Consider the following 18,769-nt stretch of genomic DNA (forward strand, 5'->3'; position numbering starts at 1 on the left):
TCTGAATTCACCGCAGTGTGCCAAGGAGGGGATTGGTTTTAGCGTTACAGGCCGTGTGAGGTCACACCAGCTGGCCTGACCCTCGCTGACACGCTGGCTGGCCGGTTCCCAAACTCTCAAGCGGAGTCTCACATGACCGGAGAGCGGCTCTGTGTGTTTTACTAAACCTCAGGCTTTGCAGGAAACCGGTCCAAGATTTTGGGGAGCTGTTAATATCCTCAGGGCGTGATCAGAGTGATCTAAGGTCACTAAATTAGCTTTTACTTAGAGGTGGATGAGAGAGAAATGGGATGTTAAACAAGGTAAAAAAAAACTACAGGGAATAGTGTCAAGTGAAATGCGCAATTATCCATTCAAAATTGAAGTTACTGCTTTGATTTTTGATTTTTTCTTTTACAGAGGAAGTCTGTTTTTTCTGCATTTGTTTGATATAGGATTTTACACGGACAACATTGATTAAATCATGATTAATTGCCTAAATGTGGCCTTTGTGGATCCATTACATTTTTCTACTAAATCTTGCTCAAAACTACATTCAAAATTATACTTGGTAAAAAACAGTAATCTTTTAACATTTACATACACAATACAAATATTTGTTATACTATATTAATCCTTCTTAGATATGTATTTAATTGGTTGTCTCTCATTTCATTTACTTTTTTAATGCTCATATTTTAAGCATACATCTTGTTACTTTTGAATATTTTTGTGGATCATATTGGATTTATATTTTCTATGAATTATGATATATTAATGAAAGCGAGAAATGTAAAAGTAGTATTTCTGATGCAATTATGTGTAAGCAGCTGTTATTTTATTTTATTTCAGGGTAATGGCTCGTATAAAATACCTGAAGGTCTGAAATATATATATATTTTTTAAAACCTAAAGCCTGACCCCAGACCTGTCTGCTCACAGCTACAGGGGGAAGACTCCGGGGGCTCTTTGGTTCGTCTGCATGTCTGGGATCAGCTTTCTACTCAAAAGAATAGCTGTAAACCCTAACAACAGACTCCAGATCAGCCCTGAAGTCACCGCCTTATTTTTAACTTCAATAAAACTCTCTGCAACGTGATTGGTGGCAGCTATTGACGCAAAAGCACCAATACCCTCCACCGATTGGCTGACATAGCTGTCATGTAACGTCAATCAAACCGACGGACCAATCAGAGCCCGTGTTTGCGTCTTTGTTCCTCCCGTTTGGAGTGTGACGTGGAGGGTCATGTGTTGACGCAAAAGCTCTAATATCCCACAGCGATTGGTTGCCACAGCCTTCATGGAACGTCAATCAAACTGACAGACCAATCAGAAGCCGTGTTTGCGTCTTTGTTCCTCCCGTTTGCTGTGTGACGCGGAGGGTCATGTGTTGTTTGTGCTCTCGCCCGTAGAGATGTGTTAAGGAGGAGAAGGGGACGGATTGCTAACCCGAGCTAGCCGGATCCCTCCCGATTATAGAAAACACGGCAGTGCGTGGTCATGCACACACGGTAGGATTAAATCCGTGAGAAAAAAGCACGCTTTGGAATACAAAATAGGGACGAGAGGACTACTTTTCTGGCGGAATAACAAAGCCGGTGTGGATTTTGCATTAAAAAAATCTGAGCCAGCTGGCCTAGCCGGACTCTGGGAGCTCGTCTCCCAAAAACAACAAGAATGGGGTCTAGCTCCACTCCGAATAGCTAGTAAAGAGTGATCTTTGATTGCAGAATGGCAAATTTCACGAATTACCAGGAGGGTAAAGCAGTGATGTTGATGGTGGAGGCGCACGGTACAAATGGAGACGGATCGGTCGGGGAACCCCCTTCCCAGTTAATTAATATCGGAGGTGGTGCTGGTGGTGGTTCTCGCTTGCATCAACATCTCCCGCCCTCCAACCACCACCATCACTACCAGCTGGCCCCACAGCAGCAGCATCTTTCCGGGGAAAACATTGCAGAGTCTCCAGGCTGCAGGAAAGCCTCTTCTTCTTCCACCGCGGAGGAATCTGCCGCTTCGCCCGCCGCTAGCGGCAGCCATATCTACGCGGCGGTGAGCGTCACTAACACCTCCGATGTTGTGGATGATATTCGCAAATGTGGCTATTTAAGGAAGCAGAAACATGGACATAAGAGGTTTTTTGTGCTCAGGGCTGCCAGTCACCTCGGTCCGAGCCGCTTGGAGTATTATGACAGCGAGAAGAAATTCAGGAGCAGCCTGCGCTCTGCTGCCGCTGCTGCTGCCGCGTCTGCTGCAAGCGGTGGAGCGGTGGCCGCTTCTCCCCCGAAAAGGGTTATTTACCTCTACCAGTGCTTCACGGTGAACAAAAGGGCGGATTCCAAAAACAAACACCTCATTGCGCTTTACACTAAGGATGAATATTTTGCCATTGTGGCGGAAAACGAGCTGGAGCAGGAGGACTGGTACGTGGCTGTCAGTGAGTTGATGTGTGAGGGCAAAAAAGGGCATGTGGATTCAGATGATTTAGATGATGGATATGGTACTGTCACCCCTGGTACTGTGTTTAAAGAGGTGTGGCAGGTGAATGTGAAACCTAAAGGACTGGGTCAAACTAAAAACCTCACAGGTGTTTACCGGCTATGCCTCTCAACGAAAACGGTTCACCTGGTAAAGTTGAACTCTGAAACCCCCTGTGTTAACCTCCAGTTGATGAATATCAGACGCTGTGGACATTCAGAAAGTTTCTTTTTCATTGAGGTGGGCCGCTCCTCCTCTATCGGGCCCGGGGAGATATGGATGCAGGTGGATGATTCTGTCGTGGCCCAAAACATGCATGAAACCATCTTGGAGACGATGAAAGCCCTGAAAGCTTTTGCAGAGTTTCGGCCCAGGAGTAAGAGCCAATCATCCGGCTCCAACCCGATGCCCTTCATCACAACACGGCGCCATCTTGGAAACCTGCCTCCAAGCCAGACGGGACTCCAGCGGCGGTCGAGAACAGAGTCAGTCGTCGGCACGCCACCGTCGAGTAAAAGCTCCGGGGCGAGTGGTTATCGCTTCCGAACATCCAGTGAGGGTGAGGGGACGATGAACCGGCCGTTTCGCTCTGCCACAGGAAGTCTGGTTCACCTCAACTCTGCACGGGCCCATCATTGTCGTCAGGAAGGCGCCGGCAGCAGTGGTGTCGCTACAGGAAATGCTGGTACGAGCACAGGAAGTGGACGCTACGTCAGAGCCATCCAGGGGTCGTCGTCCGCTTATCATGCCCGCTCCGCCTCACTCCCAGTCTCCCACTTCCCCTCCACCACCAGCCCAGTTAGCGTATCCTCCAGTAGCGGCCATGGCTCCGTTTCCGACACACTAACCCGCCCATCGAGCGCCTCAATATGCGGCTCTCCATCCGACGGAGGCTTCAACTCATCGGATGAATACGGATCCAGTCCCGGCGACTTTAGGTACTTCCGGGTGCGGAGCAACACGCCAGACTCCCTCGGAAACACGCCGCCAATCAGAGAAGAGAACTGTCTAAACGACTACATGGCGATGGGCTGGAACCGGGAAGTGTTCGGCACCAGCTCTGGAAACAACAGCGGAGGAGACACGCCACGAGACGAAAGCACGTCGACGACGGAAGACGACCGCTTTTCTTCATCGTCGCTGAGGAGGAGGACGCACTCGTTCTCCAGAGCGGCTGCTGCTGCTGCCGGTGGTAGTGGAGCGACTGGTGGTTCTGGAGTAGCAGTTTACCAGAAAATGACCCAGACCAACTTCTCATTGGATGAAGGGTCGGATATCGTGTTACCGTTTGGCAGTGGGTTGCTTCGTGGCGGGCCTTCTTCCTCTTCTTCATCGCTACGATCCGACTACAGCTCCTGCTCCGATCACAGCCAGCAGAGCCGACCCTCCACTCTCTCCCGTACTGAAACCAGCTCTGATCGCCCTCCTCCATCTTCCTCTTCCTCTGCTAAAGAAGACAGCGGCTACATGCCTATGATGTGTGGCGTGGCTTCATCGTCGCAGGACACTCCCCCTGACTACATGCCTATGCAACCCGGCTCTTACCCCCACCCCGCCTCTAATTCCCCGCAGTTTCACAGTCCAGCTTTAGGTCACCGTTCAGCCCACCAGCTCCAGCCCCAAGACTCCCACGGCTACATGATGATGCTCCCAGGGGGCGGAGGCTCTCCTTCCCCAGGACATCCGGCCTCCCCCAGCCCTCACAGTAGCTCCAGCATGCCCGGTGGGAGTGACAGCATAGCAGAGAGACCAGAAAATGGAGAATATATGGACATGTCGTACTGCAGCGGTGGGTCACGAAAGCCCCCAAATGAAGGGAACGATGGGTATTATACACCTGGTACACCTGAGGGCACCCCAAAGTCTTACAGCCCTTATTTCTCCCTCCCTCGCTCCTACAAAGCCCCCACCAGAGAGAGAGATGAGAAGGAATATGGGGAGTATGTTCCCATGAGTTCTCCTGCCAAGCCAGTTTTTTCATCCATTGCCACAGCTTCCATGTTAACACCAGAGAAAAGGGGTGGGGGAGGCAGTAGCAGCAATTTAACCCCTTCGCACCCACCTCCGCCTTACGGTGCTCATCACACGACCGCAGCGATGGCCGACAGACGCGCCGAGAGGCCGAACCGCCTTCCTTTGGGCCGAAGAAGTTTCCACGGTCCACTGCGGGTTAGTGAGCCCCCCACGGCGTCTTCAGGCACCTCAACATCTGTCCCCGCCACCGCCAGCTCCTCCGAAAGACCCTCAAGTCCCGGAGAGTATATTAACATCGAGTTTGGCGATCATTATCCTCACCAACAACAGCCCCCCGATTATCCCCACACTGTCCAAGACGAAGCGCCTTCTTCAAGTGACCGCCGCTCCTCCCCTCACCAGGATTATATGAGTGTGGAGGTGGGGGCAGATAAGCAGGACTCCTCTGGATGTAAAAAACAATCACCCAGACCCAGTCTAGTCGCCCCCTGGAACCCACCGAGCTACATCCGACCCCTGGCTACCAATCCTGGGGCCTCTCCTGGAGCCGGGGATCACTGGAGGTCGATGGGCGACGACTACACGGACATGACGTTCAGCAAAGGTGAGAGGACTCAAACCAGTCCGACAGCCATGCTGCAGCATCTCTGTGTGATCGAGGGACGTTACGGCCACCCTCCCCCCGCCTCTTCCTCACCCCCTCTCCTTCCTCTCACCCCTTCGAGCCCAGGAAGGGTGCAGACACAACAGCTGGAGCCCAAGGTGGTTCGAGCCGACCCGCAAGGCCGACGGAGACACAGTTCAGAGACTTTCTCCTCCACATCTTCCTCTAACTCAACTCCCTCTGGACTTGTACCCTCCGCAAACCCCCCAACACCGGCCAACCCCACAGCCCCTTACCTAGCGGAGGGTCAGGCTTCCAGGTGGACCAGCTCGGCGTCGTTTGACAGCATGTGGGTGTCCATGGAGGGCCTCGGCGGGGAGTCACCGGTTCACCATGCTCCTGTAAGATCCATGGAAATGGGTGCAGCATCTGCATCAGCGTCAGCGTCCTCTGGAGGCGGCAGGATGTGCAGGAACATGTCTGTGGGATACCAGAACGGCCTGAACTACATCGCCTTGGAGCTGAGGGAGGATGGGAGTAACGCGGGAGTAACGTCCGGAGCCGGGAGCAGCAACGGGGGTTTGGTGTCGACGCCGGGGACGGTGCCGACGCCGGAGAACGGAGCCTACGCCAGCATAGACTTCACCAAATCAGACGGGGTCACAACGACAACGAAGGGTGAGTATGCAAGTGTGTGTGTGTGTGTGTCTAAAGATGCTGCATTTTGTCTCCATTGACAGGCATTAGTCACATTTTATAATAACTTTATTTATGTTGCAACTTTCATGCAAGATGCAGCCCGTAAAGTGCTTTGCAGAGCAAGAGAAGATCCATAAAAACAATAACAATGCGTAAAAAACATATTTTGAAATGAGTTCACAAAACCACTAAAATGACCCCGAATGAAAACCCAAATGAAATAGTTCATTTACATTCCAAGGGAGATTGCTGTTCTAAAATCCAAAAGGTTATTCTCTCCTTTCATAATTGTATATCTTGGATCTGCAATCGTTGTATTGCTTTACTACAGTCTACACACACATTTGACAGTGTGTGTGAGAAAATGAGTGAAAGAGGATATTTTCTCCCCTCCCTGAAATCTAAAATAACCCTAAGTGCCGCATGCTATTATTAGTCGTATTTTATCTCGCAAATCTATTTTGGATGGAGTCTCTGTGATCTTGACAAGGCTGCGTTCGGGCGCTTTGAGCAGCCAGAAGTTACTCCTTTGAAGGCATCTATCCAGGGAGCTGAAAGTCTCGGGCTATAACAGGAAGTGGCACCAATATATGGTTCATGTTGAGGTCTGTGTGTGTGGTGTAGTAGACAATTAGCTCGAGGTTCATCTGAGGTCAAGTGAGGGCTGAATTTCCCCCCAAAAAAGGGCCCGACTTCCTGTCTTTTTGTAGTGTTTTCTCCGTCTGAGCACGTGCCGCTGTTTTCTTTGTGTCGGCATGTTTGCAGAGTGTACTTAGTGTGTGTGTGTTCACAGCCTTTTGTCTGCTGTTAAGGCTGTCACTTGAGACATCGTTCAAATATATATTTATGTATACAGAACAGGGATGAGTGCAGTAGCGGTTAGCATATTGGCAAATGCATAAAACAGTGCTGTGATTGAATGGATCTTGATAGTGTTTACTTTTTGCGGTGTTGAGTAAACTCAGTAGCCTTTGAGGACACACGCTGACCACTATCATCATTTTTATGTGTATATTGTGCAAAAAAAAATGGCAGCAAATCCTCATAAAAAGGCACCTTGTTTACTTTACATACGTTTTGATTTGTTGCCACTGTTATCGAATATCACTTTGAATGAAATATATATTGATAATAGGACATTGTATTGAAATAGGAGCTGCAGCTTGCATTGAGACGTGAGTTTGCTGCAGTCTTAAAAAGCCCAGACGTGGATATATATGTGTGTGTTATTAACATTTAGTGCTGAGGTTAGGTCTGCAGTCAGTGTGTTGGAGATCAAGAGGAATACAAGAGGATGTTATGACTCAGTTTTCAGTCTTTCCTTTCCCCTTTTTGATCGCCTCCTTTCCCATATCGTGTCCTCTCTTTTATACTCCCTGCTTTCCCCCTCCCATCCTCCCTGACTCTCGCTTCGTGTGTGTGTGTGTGTGCATGAGTCAGGATTCTCTGCAAACGCTGGCTGACTCATTTGTTTATCGTGTGTGTGTGTGTGTGTGTGTGTGTGTGTGTGTGTGTGTGTGTGTGTGTGTGTGTGTGTGTGTGTGTGTGTGTGTGTGTGTGTGTGTGTGTGTGTGTGTGTGTGTGTGTGTGTGTGTGTGTGTGTGTGTGTGTGTGTGTGTGTGTGTGTGTGTGTGTGTGTGTGTGTGTGTGTGTGTGTGTGTGTGTGTGTGTGTGTGTGTGTGTGTGTGTGTGTGTGTGTGTGTGTGTGTGTGTGTGTGTGTGTGTGTGTGTGTGTGTGTGTGTGTGTGTGTCAGCCTTTGATGTGGCGCTGTAATTTCGGCGGCAGCGTGTCAAGGCACACAGTTGGGAGGAAACGCATCATCATCGCTCAGGAATGCACTTCCTGTCAGCTGCGATGCGTGCACACCTGGATCCTTGACCCAGAGGAGAGAAAAGGGAGGTTTTCTGTCAAGATAATTCAGCCGTAAATATTAGATAAAACGTGAATTCAGCTTTACGGGATAAACAGACTGGAGATGCCAGGGGGAGAAAAATAATGGACGAAATATTAGGACTTTGTGGGAGAAATAGCACTTTTGAGTTGCGCTGCACGATTTGGAGAAAATTGCTTATTTTGTTTAACAATGCAAATCAGTTTTGCAGGAATTGATCATCTGTGTCATTATTCTCATGATCCTTTTTGCTTTTTTTTAAAAATATGTATTGAAGACAGTGACACACAGAAAATACATTTGGTACATTGATAGGTTGGATTGAACAGTTCAAAGTGTTCAGCTTAGTCTCTACTATTGTACATCAATTGACAATTATTCTCATTATCCTTGTATCATATTTAAATTGATCATGATTGTGTTTCATTTTAAAGAAGTCTTGATGTCTCTGCAGTTCTACAAATGTTAACTTAAAAATAGTATTTTTTTAACATATCTAGCCTTTAACATTATTATTATTATTTGGATATTATATGAAATTAGTTGCGATTTTGATGCATTTTCTAACCCTAACAACAGGGGTTATGGTTCATTGTTTAACCTTGTTATAAAGACATGTAGTATTGCAACCAGTCATACTTTTAATAACTTAATTAATCTGCATTTTGCAACTTTCTATAGCCAAAGTTGGTGTGTTCACAGTCCAAGATTAATTAAGAAAACGTGCAAAAACCTGTGTTTGAGAAATCAAAACAAGACTATATGGTTGTGTTTCAGCTTCAACAATACACCAGTTATTTAATGGTTTCATCTCTGATGGTTTGCCAAGCTAAAGAACAGCATGTATTAGCTCCATGTGTACTTTCCATCTCCATCCCCATCATTTCCATTTTTTAGTTTCAACTTTTGACTTCTGCTCTCTGTTCTCAGAAACGATGCTCTCTCTCTCGGGAAAGTTTGATCGCTAAATATCCCGTTTTATTGAATAATTAAAAGAGTTTTATATAATCTAGCTGGCAGTCCTTATCTTAAAGTACTTGAGTAAATGTAATCACTTCCCACCTCTGGAGAAGATGGTACAAGCAATACTATATTCTGTCAAACGTCAAAACTCATATAAAAGAATACACAACTAAGATTCTTTACTTTGTGGACTTGTAATATATCTTAACCAAACATTAAATGGTTAAAAGCTGTGTCTCCACGGCGTCTTTTGCACGATCTCTGTCTCTTTCAGTGGATTTTTCAGGCTCTTTTTAACAAAACAAAACACTTTACTAACTTAAAGTACTGGAGTAAATGTACTCGGTAACCCCCCCACCTCTGGAGGAGACGGTACGCGGCTGCCCTTTCCTCTCGTTCCCACCTCCTCTGCCAAACCCTTCTATATTTACAAGTCTATTTCCAGACTGACACCAGTTTATGGGCCGGTCCGAGGCACGCTGGTAACAGGACCCCCCTTTCTGCTCAGAGGGCTCTCTCTCTCTCTCTCTCTCTCTCTCTCTCTCTCTCTCTCTCTCTCAAATAGCCTCATATATTCACCCACAGATGTTAGAGTTATTAACCATCATGCATTGCACACAAGGCCATTTACTTTCTGACCGTCACAGGAAAATCCCACTGTTTTCTGCAGAGGTTTTGTTGTCAAAGTGTCAAAAGTACTCAGATCTGGTAGTTAAAAAGTAGAAATACAAGAGTGTAGGAATAGTCTGTTACAAGTACTGCATTCATGAGGTGACTCAAGGTTTATATTTCAGTTGCATTGTGTAATCAATGATCTTTTGCTCATGTGATAGTAAGCTAGGACTGCATGATTTGGAAAAATTGACGTATTTTGCAAAAAATAAAAGGGATTTTTTCTACTATTATTATATATTTTTAAGAGTATCCGTCCCAAACAAAGCTAGGATGTCTCACAATAATTAATATATATTGATATTCTCTCATATCGAGGCTCGCTGCTGCGAGGAGCGGGACACTGTGAGCTGGCTCACTGGTGTGGGGTCGGCGAGACACCGCGGAACTCAGCCTGGGCACACACACAAACTCCCAGCCACGCTGCGGGTGTGTGTGTGTTTCGGGCTGGGTTTCGCTGTGTCTCGCTGTCTCGCAGACGGCTACTGGGCTCACAGGAGGAGGGGGGGGCAGGAGCTCCAACAAGCCGTTTAGGACAGAGAGTGAATACACATACTATACAGAGATGCTGTATGAGAAACCAATGTGAGTTTGGAAAATTGCACAATATAAATATATTCTAGTAGACCTCAGCAATGGAATTATGATCAGTAGAAATGGCCGTGACATGGGACCTTTAAGACATTCAAATAGTGCGGAATTGATACAGTTATTGAACATAAAGCTTATATGCAGCTCCAGATGATTCGATGCAAGTGAACAGCTGTTCTTCTCCTCTACAGAAAGGTCTTAAAACCTGCTGGTCATTCATGTTTTACAAACTATCTTTGGAAGTCATGCAAATGGAAGAAAGAGTTATTAATTGAGCTCCACATGCAGCAGGGCTCTCTCTTTGGGAAGTGTTGTGTCTCGTCAGAAATACAGTCTCCTACACACTGCCAGCTATGTGCTCTGCAGACTTCAGTTACTGTGAAGTGTGGATTTCAGAGGTTTTCGTTCCTCAATCACTCCGGTTCCTCTCAAACATGCAGGAACTCCCATTTTCTACCTTCATGTTTCCCTCTCTTTCTTTCTCTCTCGGACATACGGTAATAATAAAGCAGGGTTTTACTAGAGAACCCCGAGACTCACTGGAATGTGACGTTAGATGTTTTACAAGAGAAAGTCTGTGTGTAAAAAAAACGACAGCGTTTGTTCGACTTATTTATCCTGGTTTCTTGTTTTTTTTTACATTTTGAACTACCAGCAAAATCCAAAATGTCTACAAGCTGCAGGGGAATAGTGTTTTGAGCAGAAATGTCAGACGTTTTTACCTTTTTCACAATTTATATGACTAGAAAACATCATAGAAATATCAAGAAGTGTTGGATTATTTCATCAAAGTTTGTGTGTGTGTGTGTGTGTGTGTGTGTGTGTGTGTGTGTGTGTGTGTGTGTGTGTGTGTGTGTGTGTGTGTGTGTGTGTGTGTGTGTGTGTGTGTGTGTGTGTGTGTGTGTGGTGTGTGTGTGTGTGTGTGTGTGTGTGTGTGTGTGTGTGTGTGTGTGTGTGTGTGTGTGTGTGTGTGTGTGTGTGTGTGTGTGTGTGTGTGTGTGTGTGTGTGTGTGTGTGTGTGTGTGTGTGTGTGTGTGTGTGTGTGTGTGTGTGTGTGTGTGTGTGTCCTAAGAAAGTTGTTTTGATTAAAGTCCAGGACGAGACTGCAGAAAACCCAGAGACCTCCGACTGCTCTTTTTCTATCTCCACGTCTTTCTCAATTAATATCAATGGGGCTTTGGCATGGGATACATGTTAGCGTTGCCAAAGTAAAGATAACTTAAAATAGCCTTTTGAAAAATGAATTTGTTTAAGTAAAGATGTCTTAACATAGAGAAATGTAAACTTTGCAGATATATAACGGAGACATCTTTTTTATTTTCAATGATACGTGTTGCAACGTCACTTTTTCTCCCAAGTAAAAAGTGATTCTTTGGCAATGCTCTTGATTCTACCGTGAGTCTCTTGGGTTGCCAGGTTTGTCTGCATCCTTTAGTTGTGGTCACCTTCCTCAGGCTATCATTTGGTTGATGTTTGGGCCAATGCAACATATTATTTCTCAATCTGTGACACGTGTTTTTTTCCTTACGTCAAAGTCTTGGTATTTGAGTTTTAGTTCGGCAATGCTCTTCCGCTACCTCAACTCTTTTAGGGTTGCCAGGTTTGTCTGCGTCCCTTAGTTGTGGTCACCTTACTTTGACTATCATTTGGATGGTCTTCCTCTTCCTTCTCTTCCTCCTCTCTGTGTGCTCCTGTCTTTTTTTCTATCCATCTTTTTCCCTCCATCCCCCCTGACAAACATTCGCAGCAGCATTCCAGCCGTGCCCCCTGTCAAAGCGTCGGTATTGTGGCGTGCCGCTCACATTGTTGTTTCGCACAAAGCCTCGCTCTCAGTGGAATAACCCAGCTGGACTCCGGCCACGAAACCCAGGGTCACACGAGGCCAAAACGGCCCGTGATAGCAGGCAGGAAACAGACTTAATGTGTGTGTCTGCTGGCAGCCGCAGAGATCCAAAGTTCACCGGCCACGCTCACTTATTTACCGGGCAAACACGTTTTTTTAATCAGCGAGTAGAGAGAGCCAAAGCCGCCGGGTCTCACATGTGTGGGGCGTCTTTTTTAAAAAGCTTTCAGACCCAATGTGACTGTGATTACAGGACCAGAGGTTTGTTTCCATGATTGTTGATGTTACAGCAGTGCTAAATAACCTCCAAGAGTGTACAGAACTTATTTACAAGTCTGGTTGTTGGTCAGGATAGTTTCATTACTCATCTTATCTTTATGTAAACTAATGATAATTAAGATAATAGTCATTATAATTGTATTTCAGGTGGGAACATTGCATCTTGTTATAGTTTTGTCAATTAACTATAGGCCCTAGAAAGTGTGTGTGTGTCTTTTTTACTAACTTTTTTTAGTAGCTTTTTAGTTTTGAATACTCATTATTTTGACCTTTGATTAATACAATGGTAAGAAAATAGGGATGCTCCGATCGTTATCGGCCGATATTCACTCCGATCAGGAGAGCCGGTCACATGACGTAAAATACATGACACTTTTCTCTGCGCGGCAAAACAAGCTCGCCAAAATGGCTTCACCGGTCTGGCAGTAATTTAAGGTGTCCGAAAAAGACAGTAAAATAGCGGTATGCAACGTGTGTGTGAAGCAGAAATCCTGCAGCTCCGCCCGCTGTGACGGACCGGTGAGCGGAGCAGAACACACATTAAGAGTTAGACCTAACACACTTAGCCATTTTATCTACCTCTGGAACAAGATAAACTAGTTATACATATATTTATTCTTCACTGTCGGGTCGCTCATTACTGGATCAGTGAGCTGCATGAGACGATACTGACAGGCTGTCAGGAGAGGGAGAGAGGGGGAGAGAGTGTTATTATCCAAGGTTAATGTAAACTTGAATAATGTACTTCATTTGAATGTAATAATTATGTTTTTTGTGGAAGCGCATCATGTATTGAAAAATGTATCTGAACTTTTCGATCCGTTACGATTATAAACTGAAGCAATATACAAATGAGCCCCATTAACTGAGTTTTAGACATCACTTTAAATGGAAGATCCCCATAGGCCCCGCCCACCCTATGATCGGATCGGCGATCGGTATCGGCCGATACTGATTCCGGTGATCGACGATCGGAGCATCCCTGGTAAAAAAAGCTTGCTAAATAACCTCTTAAGAACGTATGTGGCTGATGGTCATTTCAGGTGGAAAACGTGCATCTTTTTATAGTTTTGTCAATTAACAGTGGGCCTTAAAAGTGTGTGTCTTTTTACTAACTTTCTTTTAGTGTTGAAAATGTTGACCATTGATTAATACAATGGTACAAAACAAACGTTGCATGTTTCTTCCTTGACTTTTAGGCTAGGTTCTGCACAATTTATCAACATTTCAATAGTGTGTGTTGGAGGAAACCCCCAAACTGAGGGGACCGTTGTGTTTTTTTTTCGCCTTTGCAGACCATTGACAAAAACCTATAAAACACTACAGGAGAGAGAAAACGATAATAGGGCCTCTTTAAAAGCTTCTGAAGGCGGATTTCTGACCTCTTCTCTTTCATTTTCTCTTACAGACTGAGCGTCGGGATAATGGTTCCCCTTCTTCCTCCTCATCTCTCTGGTCGGGGCTCTCGACCTTTGACCTCTTCAGAAAAACAACAACAACATCAGATGACTAAAATGCTTGCAGTTTTTATAAGTGTATTTCATCATTATTTTTGTGTTTTTTATGCATATCTTGTCCTGTTTTTTCTTTTTTTTTATAATTTCCCCCCTCTCACAATCAATGCTGCGAGTGTACGCTGCTTTTTCAACAGACTTTGGTGGAGGGGGGGGGGGGGGGTTAAAAGAGCCTCATTATCAGGCTCTCCATACGGTATTAAAAAAGGGACGCTGGAAGCAACGGCATTGATGGTACGGACTTTTATGTTGCGTTGACTTTAAAATATGATTTTAATTCTATTTTTTACCCCCCATGCATTATCCTTCCTCAATATGGTACCGCACAGTTATTACATAAGTTGGAGTAGATTTATTATAATAGATTACCCAAATAAATGGTACAAGCTCACAGGTACTGCGATTGTTCCCAAATACCATCTTTACCACAGTGTACTGAAACAACCCTCCTCATGTTCTGTAGCACATATTATATATTTATTTGTTGCAATAGGTACAAATATTCCGGTACATTTCTTTGTTTGCTTTCACTACAGCGATGGTACTCGGCAATGCTGGAAAGTTTTATGGTTTTTTATTCATTACTGATGTGTTTAAAGGGGTAGTTTTGGCAAAAGCTATGAGGCTAGTTAGCTTAGCATAAAGACTGGAAGCAGAGGGAAACAGCTAGCCTGGTTCTAAAGTTCAAATTGGACATTACAATATATTTTAAAGCTTATAGTTTGATATTTTATAACTTGTATTGTTTAATCTGTACATAAAACCCAGGTGTAAAGTTAATAATTCATGTTTTATGGGCGGTTATTATGGAGGACAATTTCCTGAAGTCTTGTTGTCCATCCCTCTCCTAAATACATTTCGTAAAATACCGAAATGTCTTAAGTACCCTTTGGCTTTTGTGCAGGTTGAACCAAAAAGATATCGCATCATTATTGAGATCTCGAGTAACTGACAGGTGGATTTTGTTACCTTTAAACAGAGCTAGGCTAGCTGTTTCCCTCCATCTCAAGTGTTGATGCTAAGCTAAGCTAGCATCATCGAAAATCTGACACGCAGAAAACTATTCCTTTAAAAAAAAATACATCAGGAAGTAGCTTTAAGTTTTGGAAACACGACTTTGACTTATCCGAAACTAAAGCAGGTGTTTTAATTTTTTCTTTCTTAAGTTTTACCTCATATGGTCCGTAGCACAGTTCAGGTTAGCGAAGGAAAGACACACACACATACACACACAATCACACTCTCATACATACTCGCTCACACACACCACAACACTGTAAAAGGTTAAAGTACAGATGCTGAAACTGGGATGCAAACATAAGACTTATGCACACATAACATATCTGCAAGTGAAGTGTGTACCTTACAGCTGTGGCATTTATATACACACACACACACACACACGTCATAAAGACGCATGTCACGGTCATGTGGCGTCTCCCATGTCTGCTCTATTTAGGCCCCCATTTTGGCTCTTTGTCAATGCTATTGACGCACACACACACTTGGTGACGTAAAGGGGTTTCCAGTAACCTGAGCTTCAGCCCCAGGTGCAGCGCGCTGGTCATACTTGCCCCTTTACAAACTCACACACACCCGTATATGCACACGCACACACATTCGGACAGGCAGTGGACACACACATCAATCACAGTCCTATCTGAATGCTTGCTGCCTCTTCACACACACACACTTTAACAGACTGACACGCCCATATTTAGCATTTCTACGCTTCTCTCCTATTTCTAGACTGACAGCCCGCAGAATTGCAATTTTTTTTTCAGTATTCGCTCATCTAATGCTACAAATGCCCTGATTGTTCCCTTCTTTTTAATCCTCCCACTCTTTGTTTTGCTGTTTTGAATTCATTTTGACTGAAAAGGCCTGTCACTCTCGCTGCTCTTTTGTGTGCGACGCATCACTGTGGTGCCGCACAGCAGGAAATCTGAGCGACTGAGCCGTGTGTCTTTTAATAATCCTCATTTGGAGACGGTTTTGTGTCGAGGTTTAAGCGGAAAAACGTCGGTACAGAAACTCCACTTCCCCTCCCTGATCATCCACATTTCAAACGGTCTGATTTCAAACCCACCAAATGCTGTTTTTAAAGCCTGTGACGTGTCTTATGTGTACATTACGAACAATTTGACATACTTTTCATTTGCCCCACTTGTCGGACGATCAAAGAATATTAAGGCTGCTGCCCAAGAACATTTTCTTATGTTTTGAAAAAATGTTTTGTGTACTTACTATGCTACAGCGAAGTGTTGCTTTTATGAGGTTTATTTTATGGTAAATGCAAGATTTCTGGGGGGGATTTTTGAAAGAAGCCTCTGTAACTTATTTGAAGCATTATTCAAAAAATGGCTAAATGTTGTTCATGTCTGATTGCCTTCATGTTGGATTTGACCCCCTTTTTTTTAAACCATGACCATTAATTAATTTACACAGAATCTGTGTTTATTTTGGCAACTACTCAACCTCAAAACTGTCCTCGATTTTACCCATTCTGATGTTGAAAATCAGCTGTTGTGAATTTTTCTTGTTGGGGGTGGAGAAATGAGAAAGAAGACCTACGTAATATATCATTATATATATATAATCCTCGCAGAGAAGACTTAGGGTTACTGCATCATTATGCAATTTCCTTTTTCCTCTAATATTTTGGTTTCTTTTGTATTCTAGTTTACAGAGGGGAATAATCATCTTATTTTTGGTTGTTTTTGTCATACTGGGGCGACCTTGTTTCTCTGAAAAACAAAGCAAGGCTAGTATTTTTCTTTTTTAAGAGTACATAGGCATTTTGCAGTTATTTGTATAAAGAAATGGGTAACAACCTCTGCCTAATGTTTATTTTTTTGTAACTATATTACAGTTTATTTGCTGCTGTGTAGTACAGTTAACGGTTGGAAATGCTGTCGATGAAGATGGAGATGATGTTCATCGCGGGTCCGTATTTTTCCCAGAATTCCTCTGGGGATTTGGGAGGAGGGGGATTGGGAAGCAGATCTCCTGTGTTCTTAGTTTCCGAGTTGAATGCTGTTGTTTATTAGCTTTACAGGAAAGAGAAAGAGTAAAAAAAAATACTGTGGAGGTGTGTATCCTTCGTATGTGCATTATTTTTCAGCGACGTACGTCCCATATACGATAAAAGAAGAAAAAAACGAGTTAAAAAATGTGTTGGAAATGGAAAATCCTCCTTCTGTAAATAACGAAAACTCAAGTTGTCGCTTTTTTCATGTTATGATCGGCGCCTCGGCAGGTGCCCCCCCTATTCTTTTGTTTTTGTGTTACTTCCTTCTCTCTTTTCTTTCTCGTTTTTCCTCGTGGAGGGAAAGGGGGGCGGGAGGAGGCGATTTGAGCATCGGCATAGTGTTTATATTTATCAAAACTTTTTTGCTTTCGATAGAGCTATTGCAATAAAAATGTGTTCATGTAACTGCTGTGGTCTCACTGTCTTCTTTACTGTGTGAGCGTCGTGCATCTTCATTTAAAGTGGACCTATCATGCTATATTTGAATAATATAGTGTAGGACCATACCTATATAAGGCATATTTATACTTTTTTTTTTTCAAAATACCAAACATGCATTTTAGCCATGCCTCATTTTGCTCAATTTGACAGTTTCTAGCTCTGGTCAGATTCTGTGAGAACAGCACCGCCTACAGGCCTGGCATATGTACTACATTGTCTCCAGCGCTTTAGAACGGCAATGGCCGTGGCTGTCTCCTCCTGATTGGTGGAGTTGGCCCAATAGCCGTAGCGCCACCGTCCTGACGTCAGGACAGTGTTCAAATCTGGATCAGTTTTTATCAGATCCGTTGCAGCCCCTTTTTTAGAGATTTGGGTATGGAGGAAAATAGAGAGGGTTGTGTTTTCTGACACTTGGTGAGTTCCCTGGAACACCGGGGACACATATTCATGTATAAAAGACGTACAAAAGTGCATTTTGCATGATAGGTCCCCTTTCATTTAAAGTATCTACACAACCAGTGGTGGAAAGTACATTTACTCAAGCACAGAAGTAAAAAGTACTTTAAAAAATGTCAAATGTACACATTGCAGCAGTGATATTAAACCAAAAGCATTATGTAATAGTTACGGTACATCTTACTGCATAATAACTTTGTTTTTCATATTTTAAGCACGTGTTTTTACTTAAATATGGGTTACAATGCAGGATTTTTAAGTATTTGCACTGTTGTATTCATACTTCTATTTAAGTTAATACTTCTTCCACCACATTTGATATTACTTCACACGTCTGTTTTCTCTTAACTCGAATAGCACTTCCAATCAAAGTCAGTGGTGGAAAGTACATTGAATCAATTTAAATGCATAAACATTGTCAAGTGTACACATTGCAGCAGTGATATTAAACCAAAAGCATCATATATAATCGTTAAGGTACATTTGTTTTTCATATTTCCAGCACATGTTCTTGATAATACCTCGTGTTTTTACTTAAATATGGTTTATAATGCAGGATTTTTAAGTATTTTCACTGTTGTATTCGTACTTCTATTTAAGTTAATACTTCTTCCACCACATTTGATATTACTACACACTTCTTTTTTCTCTTAACTTGAAAAGCACTTCCAATCAAAGTCATTGAACGTAGATATTTTGGTGTACAGAAATGTTAACGTGTGTGTTTATAGCGACTCTCGGGCTAATTTTGACACAGCGACTGTTTGAGATGTTTCACACACTTTGATTGAAGCAAAAAAACTACCTCAGAAACAGGAGGCGTAGAACAGAAAGTCTAGTATGCAACGTGACATTAATGTACTATAGCGAAGTAGTATAATATACTATGATATATAAGAAGTTGCCAGTCTAAAATGTGAATTTGCTCGTAAAATAAATATATATAATTGGACATTTGCAATTTCCTCAAATGTCTGACACCTTTATTAGACAATCCTTTTTTGGCACATGTACTTTCTCCGCCAAAAAATGAGAAAACATTTGGACTTTTGCGCCAAGATATGTGAAGCTTGGCCTGACTGTGAACATATACCATGTTTATTAAAATAAAAAAGGTTTTATTCTTTGTACTCTGGTTGTTTTTCTAGGAAATCTCAAAGTCATTGACACATTGTTTAAATCTGCACATGATAAAAAAAAATTGACAATTTGTTAATTTAAAGGTGGGGTAGGTAAGTTTGAGAAACCGGCTCGAGATACACTTTTTGTTATATTCCATGGAATGCTCTTAACATCCCGATAGCAATGAATATCTGAAGTGCTTTGACAAAAAATCCATTAAAAAATGTCATC

At 43.5% G+C, this 18,769-nt stretch overlaps 1 protein-coding gene across 1 annotated transcript; it reads left to right on the top strand.

Annotated features, from left to right (window-relative positions):
* Positions 1–1,386: 1,386 nt before the first annotated feature.
* On the top strand, positions 1,387–16,924 carry LOC117497935 (insulin receptor substrate 2-B). The gene is made up of 2 exons (XM_034149966.1): positions 1,387–5,713; positions 13,383–16,924. The coding sequence occupies exons 1-2, from the start codon at positions 1,711–1,713 to the stop codon at positions 13,385–13,387; spliced, it is 4,008 nt and encodes a 1,335-aa protein (XP_034005857.1). The 5' UTR covers positions 1,387–1,710; the 3' UTR covers positions 13,388–16,924.
* Positions 16,925–18,769: the final 1,845 nt, after the last annotated feature.

The sequence above is a fragment of the Trematomus bernacchii genome, unplaced genomic scaffold (assembly GCF_902827165.1).
Source record: "Trematomus bernacchii unplaced genomic scaffold, fTreBer1.1, whole genome shotgun sequence".
Lineage (NCBI taxonomy): Eukaryota > Metazoa > Chordata > Actinopteri > Perciformes > Nototheniidae > Trematomus > Trematomus bernacchii.

What these genes read in the sequence shown, in the direction of transcription:
- LOC117497935 (XM_034149966.1), top strand. Translation starts at nt 1,711, where the DNA reads ATGGCAAATTTCACGAATTACCAGGAGGGTAAAGCAGTGATGTTGATG.